The sequence below is a fragment of the Ziziphus jujuba genome, chromosome 2, assembly GCF_031755915.1.
Source record: "Ziziphus jujuba cultivar Dongzao chromosome 2, ASM3175591v1".
Taxonomy (NCBI): domain Eukaryota; kingdom Viridiplantae; phylum Streptophyta; class Magnoliopsida; order Rosales; family Rhamnaceae; genus Ziziphus; species Ziziphus jujuba.
In genome coordinates, this window is record NC_083380.1 from 16,523,386 (window position 1) to 16,539,310 (window position 15,925).

Genomic DNA, 15,925 nt, shown 5'->3' on the forward strand with positions numbered 1-15,925 from the left:
TAAATTATTAAAGCAAACCAACTCCACATTTAGATGTAGTGGTCAAAATTATGTTTGACTCTTTTGTTTTTTTTTAAATCGTAACAAGAGTTCTATCTCTTTTAATGGGTGTGCGAGGCTAGTCGGGATAACAAGCGACAATGACAAAATATTACTATAGGTTCTTGCGTGCCTTCAAAAAATTCTTATCATAAAAATATTATGTATACAAGAAGAAAACGTTACTTATACAAAACTTTTTGACAAATAATCTGTTTAATTAATCATGTTATATATCTATTTTCTAAAACCTTTGAATCTTTTATAAACTATATCCAAACGTGCTGTTTTTGTCAAAAAGCTTTATAGAGTGAACACTCCCCTATATATATATAAAATTATATATACAAAAGAAGTGTTTTTTTGTTGATCTTGTGAAGGATTTTTCAACTTCATCATTTAATTATTTAAAAGTATAGGTTTCAAAAATACAAAAATCTATTTCAAAAAATAACAATAATAAAACAAATAAAAAGAAAAAAATGAAAAATTGAGATTAAGGAAAGAGATAGATGATTAAGATTGAGGAAAGAAAAAGATTACTTTGAAAGTAATCAATAATTTATATAAAAGATTAATCTCCCAAAGATTAAATTAATTAAATGGTTTAAATTATTTATCAAATACATTTGTTAAAAAACTTTGTACGAAAAATGCTCCCTTATATATATATATTACTCATGTGCAGATGAATTCATTCAAGATTTGTCCAAAATCCTCGTTCAAACACTAAAGGAAAGGTGAAATGATAAAAATAAATAAATAAATAAATAAAATAAAAGATGCTTACAGGGGTATGAAAGCATGCAAGTGTTTGGAGAGGATTTGGATGTTGGATAAGAGAAAAGTTATGAGAGAGGTTATATATATGCATCTTCCCATCCACAATAATAATAAGAATTAACAAAAACCATGCACTCTTAGCCATAAAACCATACCATTTATCCAAAAAGAAAATAAAATTAAAAATAAAAGAAACTAGACCCATGCATTTTTATTTTTCATTTTAAATAATAAGGTGAGAATACTTTTTTTTTTTTTTTTTGGGGTTGGGAATAGGACAGCATACCCTTTTTTTCTTTTTTTTCTTTTTTTCGTTTTTTTTAATTTTTTAATAGGTGAGCATACACTTCTAATATCAAATTTTGCGTTTTGATCTACTTAATAAGGAATATATAATTAAAAATAAATAAATTCAACTTACTTCATAAATAAATAAAACAATCTATGAAACTCAACTAACTTAGGTCATTTTTTAGTTAACTGGCGTAACCATGATACCCATCTTCAATTATATTGTCTCATGCCCCCCAAAACTAAACAAACTCGTTATGCTGCCTTTTGTGAACCCTTTTTTTTTTGGTCAGTTCTGTTAAATTATGCAGTCTTCTTTAATAAATTTAACAAAAATTGTTAAATGTAATATCCAAACATTTTAAAAATAAAATAAAGAATAGAAACATACAATAAAATACTGATTCATAGAACAATATAAGAATTATTTTTTAAAATTTGGAAGGAAAAATGTACATATTGGTGAAATATAATCCATCCCTAGTTAATTTGTACAACTCAAAAGAAAAAAATATATATATATTTTGGCTTAATTTTTTTTAATGTTAATAAATTCAAATTCAGGATCATTGACAAAAAAAAAAAATAGTGGTAAAGAATTAAAGATCATTAATTGCTAAGAAAATTAATGGATTTAGCACTGGAATATTCCATATGAACAATAAGGATAATAATGTTAAATGCACATAATATTTGTGAAACTCTCAACGTAATAAGGTAGAAGGAATATAATATGATTATTAATGCTTTAAACATAAAAGATGCAGATAACGATGACTCATCATTTATATTATATGACAAGTATAAACATGTCACCTTGATGACAATATCAGCATGATGTAACCTTTATCAACATAACTAAGCGTGATTTTCTGTCATTCTTAAATATAATTATATTAATAACATAATATATCATATCAATATTGAATACCTCACACTACGCATTCTACACGAAATCACATCACATAAAGATGCAAAACTATTTTTAATCAATTATGAATATTTCAAATTTATATTTATAAATTATATTATTAATTTAATCTAGAGAATACTTATAATATTAATTTAATAATGTAAAATGCTTATAATCTTATAAATATTTAATTTTATAAAAAATTTTAATAAAACAGATGGAATATATTAATAATTTAGTGATGAAAAAAATTAAGAAATTAAATGTTTAAATTTTTTAGACTTTGATATTAAAATGAGTCAAGCCTAAGCTAAATTTGAGCTTGTTTACAAGCAAGCAGAACCATCTTAAGCAATAAATTTCTAAATTTTAAAAGCTTGAATCGAACTTTGCCACTAAGATATAAAACTATGTAAATCGAATTTGAGAACTGTAATATACTGCTCCGCTCAACTCATTTACACCCTATTTATTTCTGATACACTATTGTTTAGGATATTCTTTGGTAGTTTGGAGTTTCAAATGGGACAGTCCTGATATGACTATATATATATATATATATATATTTTTTGGCTGAAAGCCTGATATGACTATTTTTTATTTATTTATTTTTTGGTAACTCCTGATATGACTATTTAATTGATACCAGAGTCTTTTTGATATATATTATACGTATAATATATATTCATCGATAAAAGGTCTTACTTTAAAAAAAAAAAAAAAAAAAAAGACTTTGCTAAACCAGTCTGGCCCAATCACAGACTTTGCTAAACCAGTATTGGCCCAATTATATATAAATCCATTAAGACTGTCAAAAATGGCCCAAAACCCAAAATGTATTTCAGTTCTATCCTTTCCTTGTGCTAATCTTTTTGCCCTTTTAGATTAAGATCAGAATAATTTTTTAATATAAAAGTAAGGATTATGCCAAATATATATAAGGAGACATAATTCAAACCCACGACCATATAGTTCTCATTCTCATATATTTCAAACCCACGACCATATAGTTCTCATTCTCATATATATACAAAATTGTTTTTATTTTTTTATTTTTTGGGCTATATACAATATTGTTAAGGCAATTAGATTATAGTATCAACTACTTTGAAATCAAAATTTAGCAAGTATTTTTTTGCCATTTTTTATGAATTTTTTTTTAGATAATATACATAATCAAATGATTGATTTTCATTTATGCTAAAATATTTTAGTAATTATAATAAGCACTTATAAAAAAGGGGGGAAAAATGACATATCTTGGGGTAATGAATTTGGTAATAAAAATAAAAAGTAGTGGGAATCTATATACACTTTTGGGTGAGAGAAGATACAAAGGATACCAACCCATTTTGAAGAAAGAAAAGTCACTTTTTGATGATATATTAATGAATGCATTGAACATATACTTGAGAGGTTCCTGCACTTGGAATCTTTATGACATGGAAACAATGAACAATTCCCTTTTGCTTCCTTTTATTGGCTTTGGAATTTTTCATCAAAATTCACTTTTTATAAATTTCCACCAAAGTTTCATCCTCTTGAATTTCTTATGTTATAAGTCTTACAAGAAAAGTTAATGGGGAATCTATTAAAGGATGATTCTTGCTAATTGGTGGTTTCCAAATTCTAAAACGGATTTTTTCATTTTGGACATATATTAAATTGAAAGAGAAATTATTTTAGCTTCAAACCTGATCGAATCCAAAACTTGAGGTTAAACACCAGTAGTTATGGTCATTTGGACGGACTATTTTACATTGTTCTTGTAAACCAGTTTCTTCTGCTCATACCAGTAGCATTTCAGTACCATCTGACCATGTGGAAATTTGTTACTACCCATTTTTCTTAATTGGAGAGTTTTGTATAATTTCTGTCAGTTTCTCAAAAAGGGTTTCAAAATCCTCCATATATATACAGGGATTAACAAGTTCCATTAAGCATCAATGTCAAGGGGAAATCAGGTACAGTGCATCAGCAAATCCTTGAATCATCCTATAATACTTTAGGAGGAATCACGACCAGGAAGTAAAAGGTTCTAAAGTAATAAAACGTTGAAAGGGAAAAAAAAAAAAAAAAAAAAAAAAAGTAGCTTTTGTAGAGGACCGAAAAGAAAACCAAAAAATAAAGAAAGAAATAAAACCTAATTTTTTGAGTCACTCTTGTGTATATAGCAGCAACCAGTTCATCTCCTAAATTTAGGTGGTTCTTTTACTTGGTATAATATTGCACCATGAAAGTCAAAGACAGGATTCAATAACACTATATTCATCGACATATATCGTACAGAGATTATAAGATGTAAGACTTTTGATGGTTCTATGCCCTTAAATTTTGTCAGCCTGCCAAATTCCGTATCTCTAGGTTAGGTGTAGCTAGCATACCTGTCAGTCAGGCATTTTCAAGAACACTTTCAAGGCGGCGAGGAGCTGAATTCAAAACTTTTATCATTGCTCAATGCCAGTGCACGTGTATGATCTAAAGGAATCTCTAACCATGAAGAAAGGCCTGCTCTAGCCACTCAGAGATCAAAACCTATATATAGTATCTATCACTGAATTAGATCCAGCATTCATTTCCCAAAACATGTCCTAGGAAGGACTTAAATTTTTTGTAGACTACAAACTCTAATTCAAATTTAATGCAAGTAAATGGGTATCCAAATTTTGCTATAAAAATTGTCAAACTATGATCATATGCACTATGGTAAAGGTCTTTTTGTCAAGAAGGGTAGTCCAAATTTTCAAAAACCCAGCTGTTTTCTATGAATTCTGTGGGATTTAAGAGTATAAGATAATTGAATGGAGTGTTCCATGCCAAACACACAATGCACATGAAATTACCCCAATTCAATTTTGATTTGTTTTCTTATATATGGAAACCAGTAGAAATAAACTCAGATGACAGAAATATTTCAAGTAAAGCCAAATATGGTTCTCATTTTTTGAGTCATCTTTTCTATTTCTGTCTTCATAGATATAGCTTATGAAACCTGATTTTCTGATTTCATTCTTTACTTCTAGCATAACCCCTAGTCAATTTGGACAAAGCCATTTACAGCATACGTACACAAATACAATGTATATAAACATAATGAGTTAAAAATATTATTCATATACATATATAAAAATATACATAGTAAATCTTTTATATAGGATTCTAGTTTAAAATTAAATTGTATAATTATTTTATTACAGATCATGTTATTACCAGTAATAAAACGATCTTAAATAACATAATTTCTGTCTCTCTCTCTCTCTCTCTATATATATATATATATAAATATATATGTATTAAATCTACATGTAGAAAGAAACAAATAGGGTACCAGCTAACGCTTGCTCCAAAAGTTGATGTCTTTTTCTAGCCATATTTCACCAAGTTATCAACTCTCAAAAACAAAAGGTTCAAAACATTTTCCAACTAAAGCGACCCTGTTCATAAATCATAACATTGTAGATAAGGGCCAAAAACTTATCAATGGGCCCATTTTTATTATTGGATATATCTCCTGAGAAGGGACCCACAAGGGGAACACAGCCAGAGTAACTGGATTTGCCACGTGGTCACCTCAAAATATGCTTCTTTCTTTTTATTTTTTTCAATTCCATAATGCTTAAGTAATTAAAAAGGAAAATAAAAAATAAAAAATAAAAAAATTTTACAAAAACGATAAATCTTTGTAATCCCACACTATATATGCTAGTCTTAACAAAACCACATTATCCAAAACACCCCATTTTTCTATAGCTTATATCAGACGAAGATTCTACAAAAATCAAAAAACATTTCAATGGCTGATTTCACGGCGGATTTGCAAAGCTTTAAATCTTCATTTCCTTGTTTGGATATTGATCCAAACATGGAACTCATACACCAGTTTGCAGGGATCAGCCCAAGTGTCCTGGACAATTCAAACTTGAATTTCCAAACTCTTTTGCCTTTTTCCAATGACAATTTCTTTGGCAACCAAACAGCTGAATTACCAGTAAACTTGGCAGAAAATTTTCTGGGTATTGTCAATCAAAACAACCAGAACCATGCAGCTCCTTTTCCACAGCTCACTCCAGCTGGAAATGAATTCCAAGAAAGTAAGAAGAGAAAGATAATGGAGATATCAGAGAGCAGCTCAGCTAACTCTTCCCCACAAGTTTCTGAAACTGGGATGAAGAGGAAAAATGTAACAATCTCTTTCTTTTCTTTTCAATCTGTTTTCGCATTGATTTTCCATTTTTTAATCATTTTATATGCAAAGTCTAATGGGTTATTTTTGCTTGATTAAATTTTCAGAGTTCAGGAAAAGGAAAAAGAGTGAAAATTAACAATGTTAAAGAAGAAGAAAAACCAAAGGAGGTTGTTCATGTTAGAGCCAGAAGAGGTCAAGCCACTGATAGTCACAGTCTAGCAGAAAGGGTAAATATTCTTACTTTATTCTTAATTTTATTTATCCCAAAAGATTGTTAAAAACTATTCAATGACCGATAATATATTCTTGGTATGTACACATTAAATTCTGAATCACAATCTGGGGTTTGACAAAATATGTATGCATTATTGTGAAACAGGTTAGAAGAGGCAAAATTAATGAAAGACTTAAATGTCTGCAAGACCTAGTCCCTGGTTGCTATAAGGTAAAAAATCAGTTTTAATTCAGATCCTTTTATTTTTTATTTTTTTTATTTTTATAAATTTTAGTAAAATAAAATCTTGAGCTTTTATCTAATAATGGATTTTTTTTTTTTTTTCTTTGTCATGGAATTGCAGACCATGGGTATGGCAGTAATGTTGGATGAGATAATTAATTATGTGCAGTCTTTGCAGAATCAGGTTGAGGTTAGTCCTACAAGAAATTAATCAAAAGCTTTTTTACAAAATCAATTAATTTTCTTCCTTTAAAAAAAAGAAAAAAATTAAGCAGTAATTTCTTTTTCCTTTGTGATTCAGTTTCTTTCTATGAAGTTAACTGCTGCAAGCAACTTTTATGACTTCAATTCAGAAACAGATGCTCTGGAAACAATGCAGGTGATTTTTTCTAGAACACTTCATCATAATCTTTGACTTACAGAAAACAAAATTTTTCTTTTTCTTTTTAAATCAGAACATAAATTTTTCCACAATTGTTAATAAGTATATATATATATATATATCTAGTGAGTTTTTTATTTAAATAAAATAAATAAATAACACAGACAAGAGAAGTGTATGTATATAATATATATATATATAGATGGGTTAATAACCGATGAGTGATGATGAATGTTTGTATGCGGCAGAGAGCACAAGCAAATGAGGCAAAAGAGATGGAAAGATTGATGAGAGAAGGACATGGAGGATTTGGTTGTTTCCACTCAAGTTGGCCACTTTGACTTCACTTTTGGATGTTACTTCTTATTGCCACAGAACACATGGAGATGCCCCATTTCCCAAAATTGTTTTTACCATTTCTAAAAATCATAATTAAATTTGTTCCACTTCTTGCTAGCCCTTCATATTCTTGTACACCCTCTCTCACTCTTAAGGGTAAAATTTAATTAATTTTTATCTGATATTAATACAAGTCATATAATCACTTTTATTAAGTCTTCTTCCCAACTATATACTTCCAATTCTTGAATTTCTTATAGAAATATGTTTTGTGTCTTGGTTGTCGAATCAGACAATGTATACATTAATAATTACATCAAATCTTCAAAAACACCATTAAACATTAGACCAACTTGATTGGACTTGAATCTGATGGGGTTCTGTGTATGTTCATGATATGACATGGTGGATCAAAGGCTGAACAAACTGAACTTGAAGATAACTTTTTTGAATGGAAAGATTTACCAATCTCCGACAAAGTTATATTACAGAGATTTCTTTCATAAATTTATATAGGGTAATAAAAAATATAAAAAATCATTTAAACTTTTGAAGTTTACATTAATAATAATTTAATTTTTTATATTTTAAAAATGAAAAATAACGCTTTACAAGAATCTAGATATATAAATTTGAAAGGTGTAAATGAAACAATAAAAAAAAAAGTCGATAATTTTTTAAATTTAAAAAAAAAAAATTTGATGATGTTTTTGAAATAAAAAAGATATCAAAAATTGTATTTAATTTAAATTTAAGGGAGATAAATTAAATTAACCCAATTATGTACTATGCAAAAATTAAGGACTGCTATGGTCTTAGGAATTTTTTTTTTTTTTTTTTTATGTCTATATTCTAAAGGGAGAGAAATTTCAACGAAGGATAGAATCCAAAATCTGAATGTGTATTTTCAAAGGTTTTGCCAACTTAACAAAGCCTATAAATATGATCTTTAAATCTTTTAAATAATGGTGATTAAAATATAATCAAGTCCAATCCAATTCAAATACTTAGGAAATCTTGCTAATTTCAAAACTCTCATAATATCGAAATAGATGTACTTACAAGTAGATGGCGGACCAATTTTTAGACGTGTACACTTCCACAAAAAGAGTTACAATAAAAAATTCAAATATAAGTAAATATATTATGGTGTAATTTTTTCGAAAACGATTGGTAGTTTTGTGTTGCAAGGGACCAATGTGAACATAAAATAATTATTGGCAACAACTTGTGTATTTGAAAATATCCTCCTTGTCGGTAAAATTCGAAAACAAAGTAATGATTTTTATCAATAAATATTTACAAATTTATGATTAAGACCCATGAACCGAAAATTCTATTGTGCAAGTACATAGAAGAAAATAAGCCTTTGGTTGTGAAAGAGGCAACAAAATATTTTTCATCAACCATAAGTGACTTCTCTAGGATATCCTACATGGACAAAAAGACTTAGCAAGGGAACCCACAAATGAGAAGAATACATGAAATCTCTAGGATGTTGCCAATTCATGAAGTCGATGATTGAAGGAAAGAATATGAAATATATAATAAAAAACTAATATTATAATGTTTTTTTTTTTTTTGGTTTTTTTTTTTTTTTTTTTTTTTATTTTTGGTATTCAATCTGTTTGTGAAAATGAATTAGAGGGTTAGATGCATTGCATCCATGAAACTTGGAGGGGCAGGAGGACAGCTTGAATGGGCCAGACCGTGCCCAAAAGAGGATGGGCAATGTGGGTTCTCCAACTTCGCAATATGATAAGAGCTTATGAACCTTTAAAGCCACTTTTGGAGTACTGGTTAATTTTCTTCACCCCACTCAATCTTTCCTTCTCTTTTATTTTCATGCTTGTTTGACTCCCTTTTGACCAATTCTTTGCTTGTCTCTTGAACCATGCATGAACAAAGAAGAAAGGAAGTGGACTCAAAAGGGAGGGTCCCAAAGAAAGAGAGTAACGCTAATGGATAGTTTCAAATATATATATATATATATATATAATTTTTTTTTTCCCCCCTCCAAATTAAATTGAGGGGTCACACAACAACATTAGGTGAAGTTGTGGGGATTTGAAAGGACTAATTGACAATATGGGCAAGTTCAAGGACTCTTTGTATATGGGGCTCATCATCATCAACAAGCTTTAGAAGTGGAAAAGAGGTTGTTAGCTTGTCATGGAGTAATCTTAAATATATACCACCAACACCACTACAAATCCCATATACATATATATGGACCAAAATAATATCAAATATATATATATATATATATATATATATATATATATATATATTATATATCCAATATTCATGTATGTAATTGCTAGGTTCACAACTCTCAACAGGTACCCCATCAACCGCACAAGCTTACTATAACTTTAGTGACTGATTCATAGGATTGGAATAAAATCTGGGAAAAATTATAAGCTAGAATCATAGTATCAAATAAAGTGATATACGACAAGGCTAAATATATTCTAAGCTATAATCATAGTATTATACTAGTCATAACAACAAGTTATATATATAACAACTATTTTGTAGGTTTCATGTACATTGTTTTAAATGTAATTGTGTTGTTTAATGATTATGTGTTTAGAATTATTATATACTGCTGTTTGGATGTAATGTTTTGACAACATTCAAGACGCACTTTGGATTATCCTTTTTATTCATATTTTATGGTACTCCTAGGCCTGTAACATATGAAAGAAAATTCAATACATCAGTTGTATACACCTATGTGGTTACCACACCCAGTGTTGATTTATGGGTAAGGTGAGGGAAGCAATTGCCTATGGCCCCACAATGAAAGAAAGGCTCCCAAAAAAATTACCTAATATATGTATTTTTTTATTTTTTTATTTTATGAAATATATTCATTTCTTTTTCAGGAAAAAAATTAAGATATATTACTTTTTCTAAACTTCTATATTGAAATCAATTAAGAATTTATATCCATAAATATCTCCAATAATTGATTAATAAGTATTATAAGATTTTAACTATTAATTTTTTATGTCTAGAGAAAAATTATGTATAAACTGAAGCTTATTTGAAAAAAAAAAAAATTATTTAAGACCTTCACAATTCTTGCTTAGGCCCCCTAAAGCGGTTGAGCAGCCATACCCACACTTTATGTGAGAAAGAAGGTATATATACACGTACTTTATTTTATTTTATTTTATTTTATTGCTTTTTTTTTTTTTAAAGATATATACCTTGCAGATTGACTTGCATAATATATATGCTTTTCTGATGCTATGGCAAAATTTTTAGATATTGGTACAAAGAAGTTGTTTACTATATATGGCATTATAATGGAATGGATTTTGATTTTGGCTTCTATGAGCAAAAGTTCAAGATATGAGTTGCCTCCAAATGAGTATACGAAAGGGATGGCAGTGCAGCAGGGCAATTTAATAGTAAATTTGTTATTAAATTGTCCGTTGTATTAATGTATTGTTATTGAATTTAATGAAGCTCCATGGAACAACCAATTAAGAGGGAAAGCTAAATTTTTTTCTTTTTCTATTGGCAAAAAAGTACACGGTTTGAATCCCCTACCTATAATATCAAAGAATCAAAAAATAATTAATATTTAATACCTAATATTTAATACCATGGATAATTTAAGTGTTTTAGGAATATAATTATTTAATTTTAAGATGATAACTATTATTGCAAAAAAATTTGATATTTATATATACAATCGTTTCAAATAAAGTTCATTTTACTTTATTAAATAAGATCTATTTTTGAAAATTATTAATTTTTTTTAATGAATTAGATTTTATTTTATGAGTAAGAATCCAATGGTTGTATATTAAAAATGGACATTAACTTAATAAAATGAAATGAATATTATTTGGAATCCCTCTGTTTATATATATATATATACATAATAAATCTCTTTTTTAAATTGATATGATAATATTAATTGGACTGATTTATTTTTTAAAACCAAATTCGAAGTGTTGATTTTATAATTGTTAGGTTGACAATTCTCAATACTTACCTCAAATGAACAAGCATACTATAGGTCTGGTGATTGGTTCATAGGATAGGAATATAATTTGAGAAAAATTGTAAACCAAAATCATAGTATCATAGAGAAAATTTCATTTAAACTACTTTAGTTTTGCCCTAATTACAATTAAACCTTATACTTATGGAAAAATCATCATTTAGACTTTATTTGTCAATTTTTATTCGTTGAAGGCCATGATTATTTTCACATTATTCTTCAATTATAAAATACTGGCTTTTGATATTTTTTTGGCCTTTAAATATAAAAGTTTAGGAAACAACTGGTAAATAGCTCTATTTTGATAAATATAAAAAATTAAAAAGAAATTATTAATAATTTATCAAGAAAATGAGATTTTAATATAATCATAACAAAATTGAGAGGGAATAAATGAAATTTAACCTAGTATCATAAATATATATATATATACATATATAAATGATAGTAACAATTGTTTTTAATATAGTAAATATGGAAGATCCCAACTTGACATTACTGCCTAAGGAAACATTAATTAACTTTGAAATGGGACTGGTTAAATGAAATATTTTATTTTGTAGGGACAGGATAAGAACAAGTTAGTAAACAATTATTTTGCTGGTTTCACAAATTTTAAATATAGTGATGTTGTTTAAATGATTATGTGTTTACTCATCAGTAACCTTTTTACGTAGTGATTTTTCAACATTCAAGACCTATTGATTCGAATTATCCTTTTTTCCAGATTTTATGATGCTGGGTTGTACCAGAAACTTTTGCAGGTTGACTTGCAGAGTATTAATTTTTTTGGGACTATTATAGCAAAATTTTATATATTGGTAATATATGTTTGTAAAAGGTCTTCTTCTTCTTCTTCTTCTTCTTCTTCTTCTTCTTTTTTTTTTTTTTCTTCTTCTAATGGAAATGGTTTTGGCCTTAGGTTTATAATTAGCAAATTCAATATATGGGTTGCCTCCATATGGATGTAGGGATGGCAATGGAATGAAGCAACCATTTGATTAATGTATTTTTATTGAATTCTATGAATCAATAATAGAACATTAGTTTCAGCAAAGATTCATTAATTTAAAGTGTTTTAGAAATTTATTTATTTATTATAATTCAAAAATAATGTTTTAAAATATAATATATTTTTTTAAATCAATATATATGTGCAAATTTTTCTGTACCTTCCTATGGCATGTTATTTTTTCCCCTACTATTTTTCCAAATAATTGGTGGATCTCTGCCTGTAATACACTGGATCCCACGGACAACAAGTCAATGAAGTAAATTGTCATCTCTATATGGATGTGATTTAACCCAATGAAATATCTTATTAAACATAAATAACAAATACATTTATTTATATAGTTATGATCAATTTGAAACATGTTCTAAATATAAAGTAAGTGAGTACACAGGTTACATTTCAATTAATTATTTTTTAGCATGTGTCACCCTATTAGGTTTCTAACCAATTTCAGAATTATATTACTAACACATCAAAATTGCACATCCATATGTAAAACTTAATAATGTGATTTTGAGTCTCTTTTCACTTTTTCTTTTTGTTGTTAGGAATTTAAATTTGTGCAAATATGTTTCATTCAATGAAAATGAGTTCAAAAAGTTTCGAACCAGCCCATTTAAGGAAGTCAAAACCTAGCAATTTTGCCATAGAAATTGAATTATTTTCTCTTATTTATATGTTGTGGCTGGGGGTATTATATGTCTCAGGCCAAAAGGCCCAATAATCACAATGTCCAAGCCGATGATCAAAATCCCCAAGATCAACTATAAAAGATCAGCTAGGCCCATAGCAAAATGTTTGTTTCCTTGGAAAAGTTACTCCAATTCGGGTTGCAAATAAAACACAGAGATTGAGAGGTTGAACAAAAATATATCATTTTATCACTACCAAACATTACTTACATAAAATTTGCGTTCTTAATACATGAGTTAAACAACATGTTGGAAACATATTGTTGTCCCTAATAATGATAATATCACTTTAATTAATAATTTAAAATAAATAAAAAAATCTAATTGAATAAATTATATTTTCTAGCATTTGTTATTATGTTAATAGATTTGGAAGGTATCAAAATCTTTTAATACATTACAAAATTTATTTTATTCTCTTAGATTGATTTGATACTTATTGCCTTATAAACAAGTACATAATTGATATTCCCTTATTCTAATAACAAAAGGTTTATATATTTATCTATGTTAATGAAATTGACTCATCCTGGGTCATGTAGGCGAGAAATGAGAGAAAGTTGAAACAAAAATAGTTTGCCAAAGTTTGATTATAGTTTAAGAGACTATTTTTTTTTTCTTTTTTGTATAAATTTTATTAGGCACCAAATAAAATCCTTGTGCAGATGATTATAAGATAAATAACTATTGGAGCAAATTAAATATGTAAAAATGTAATAGAAAATAGCGTACATTTTTCAAGCAATAAGAATTATTGTATTTAGAGTCTATATAAGTTTGTTATATTAACCTATTCATTGACAAAGTGGTTTTTGAAAATTTTGTTGACAATTGTGAAATATAACTTTGTATTCACTTTGTAAGTGGAAAAAAATGTACTGTGTTTTTGGGGAATAGTCCAGCGGTTAAGACATTATTTTTGAAACCATTATCCTAAATCTGAATCTCATATCCTTAATATGTATAAATTAAAAATAAAAAAAGAGGGCATTTCAAACGTAGAAATACTTTATTCAAAAATGTTATATATCCTTATTTGGGTATATCATTTTTCGTTTCTGCATTACAAAATTTTTCACGTTGTTTAATTTGTCTTATTGTCAGTTTAATCTAATAATATATTTTTCATAATTTGATAAAATGATTCATATATAACCCACGTGACCTTGTTTAAAAACTATTTAGTTTATTTTTGTACTGTATGAGTGTATGACTAATTTGATCAAATTCAATACTAGGATTACTTAATCTGACGGTAGTGGCACTAGAATAAGAGGTTAGATGGAAAAATGCTAGTATTTTGTAGTTTGAAGAACAACATGCAAAAAATATCATGGTTTAGAGGGGGGAAATTTTATTTACCCTAATTAATTGCATTTTAGTATCTTAATTTTTAAGAATCTACAATTTAAATCCTTAATTTTTTGACTTAACAATTTAAGTCTTTGATATTTTAATTTATTACAATTTGAGTCTTGTTTAACTTTTGATTACCAGATTACGATCGTCTTACATGATTGATATTAAACTATAATAATTTTCAATATAAGTATTAAAGTGTAAAATATTAAAATTATTTTTAAACTTTTGAAAGTTGGTATAAGTTATTAAATTGATATTAAACTGTATTAACTTTTAAAATAAAAAATATTAAAATTGTAGATTTTTTAAACTATCAAAATTTCAAATTTCAATATATTCTAGTTTGAAATTTGATTTAGTTTGTTATTTAAGACAACTGTTAATTAAGAATCTAAATTGCTAAGTTGAAAAAGTTAGTCTTAAATTACAAAACCTTAAAATCGATAGTATTAAATGTAATTATTCATTTAATTTTAAACATTTATTCAATTTTTGATAAAAACTCATGTACAACTATTGTATAGATGATGTGGTATGACAAACCACTCATAAATGAACATTTAATAAATATTTTGTAGCCCCAACATGATTTATCTTATCATTATGTGATGTTATACATAATTACAAGTAATTGAATTTATATGGTACATAATTAATGAAAATAATAAAAGATGATATAATATTACCCATGTTGTATGCAAGTTTTTCCCTTCAGTTTTTCAGAGGAAGTCTTAAACATACTACTCTTCATTTTTTTTTTTCTTTTTGAAAATGGTTTAAACATATTCAAATAATTAAACGTGGAAAGGAAAGTAAATTAAAGCACGTTTTGAATGTATTTTGTGATAAATTGTTAACATTTTTTTTGAGCATATCTGACATTTAATATCAAGGGGAATAAATCTAAAATTAACATAATTAAGAACTTTCCGCTCAAAAGACATAGTTACTAGCAACTTAAATAGTAATTATTATAAAAATATTATTTATTATCATTAATGATCATCATTGGTTGAACCTATATGTTATTTGATAATATAAGGAATCATAAAAAAAAGTTCACTTTCTTCAATTAAAATTTCGTATTAAAAATTAACATATAATTGAATCAATTAATAATTATCAAGTGAACAATAATCATATTGATGACAAATAATAGCGCTCAAAATTTTTTTTAAACTCTTATTGTAAGTCCATATTATTCATAAAAGTTTTTAGAATGGAAAAAATATCTAATCACCACCCATAAAAATTACTTAAAAATTCTTTTTGGTTGATCCCGTTAATTTCTTATTTAGTTTTTTTTTTTAAATAAAAATTAAAAAAATGATATAGCATTATCATCATTATTTAATGGCGGTTATTGCAACATTGAAGATCAAAGCATTTTTAATGAAAATATAAATTGTGGAAATTAACATGCAACATAAATAAATATGAAT

At 26.9% G+C, this 15,925-nt stretch overlaps 1 protein-coding gene across 1 annotated transcript; it reads left to right on the forward strand.

Moving 5' to 3' along the window:
* Positions 1–5,744: 5,744 nt before the first annotated feature.
* On the forward strand, positions 5,745–7,601 carry LOC107418798 (transcription factor BEE 3). Its single transcript, XM_016027494.4, has 6 exons — positions 5,745–6,206; positions 6,317–6,439; positions 6,592–6,657; positions 6,791–6,859; positions 6,971–7,048; positions 7,300–7,601. The coding sequence occupies exons 1-6, from the start codon at positions 5,820–5,822 to the stop codon at positions 7,390–7,392; spliced, it is 816 nt and encodes a 271-aa protein (XP_015882980.3). The 5' UTR covers positions 5,745–5,819; the 3' UTR covers positions 7,393–7,601.
* Positions 7,602–15,925: the final 8,324 nt, after the last annotated feature.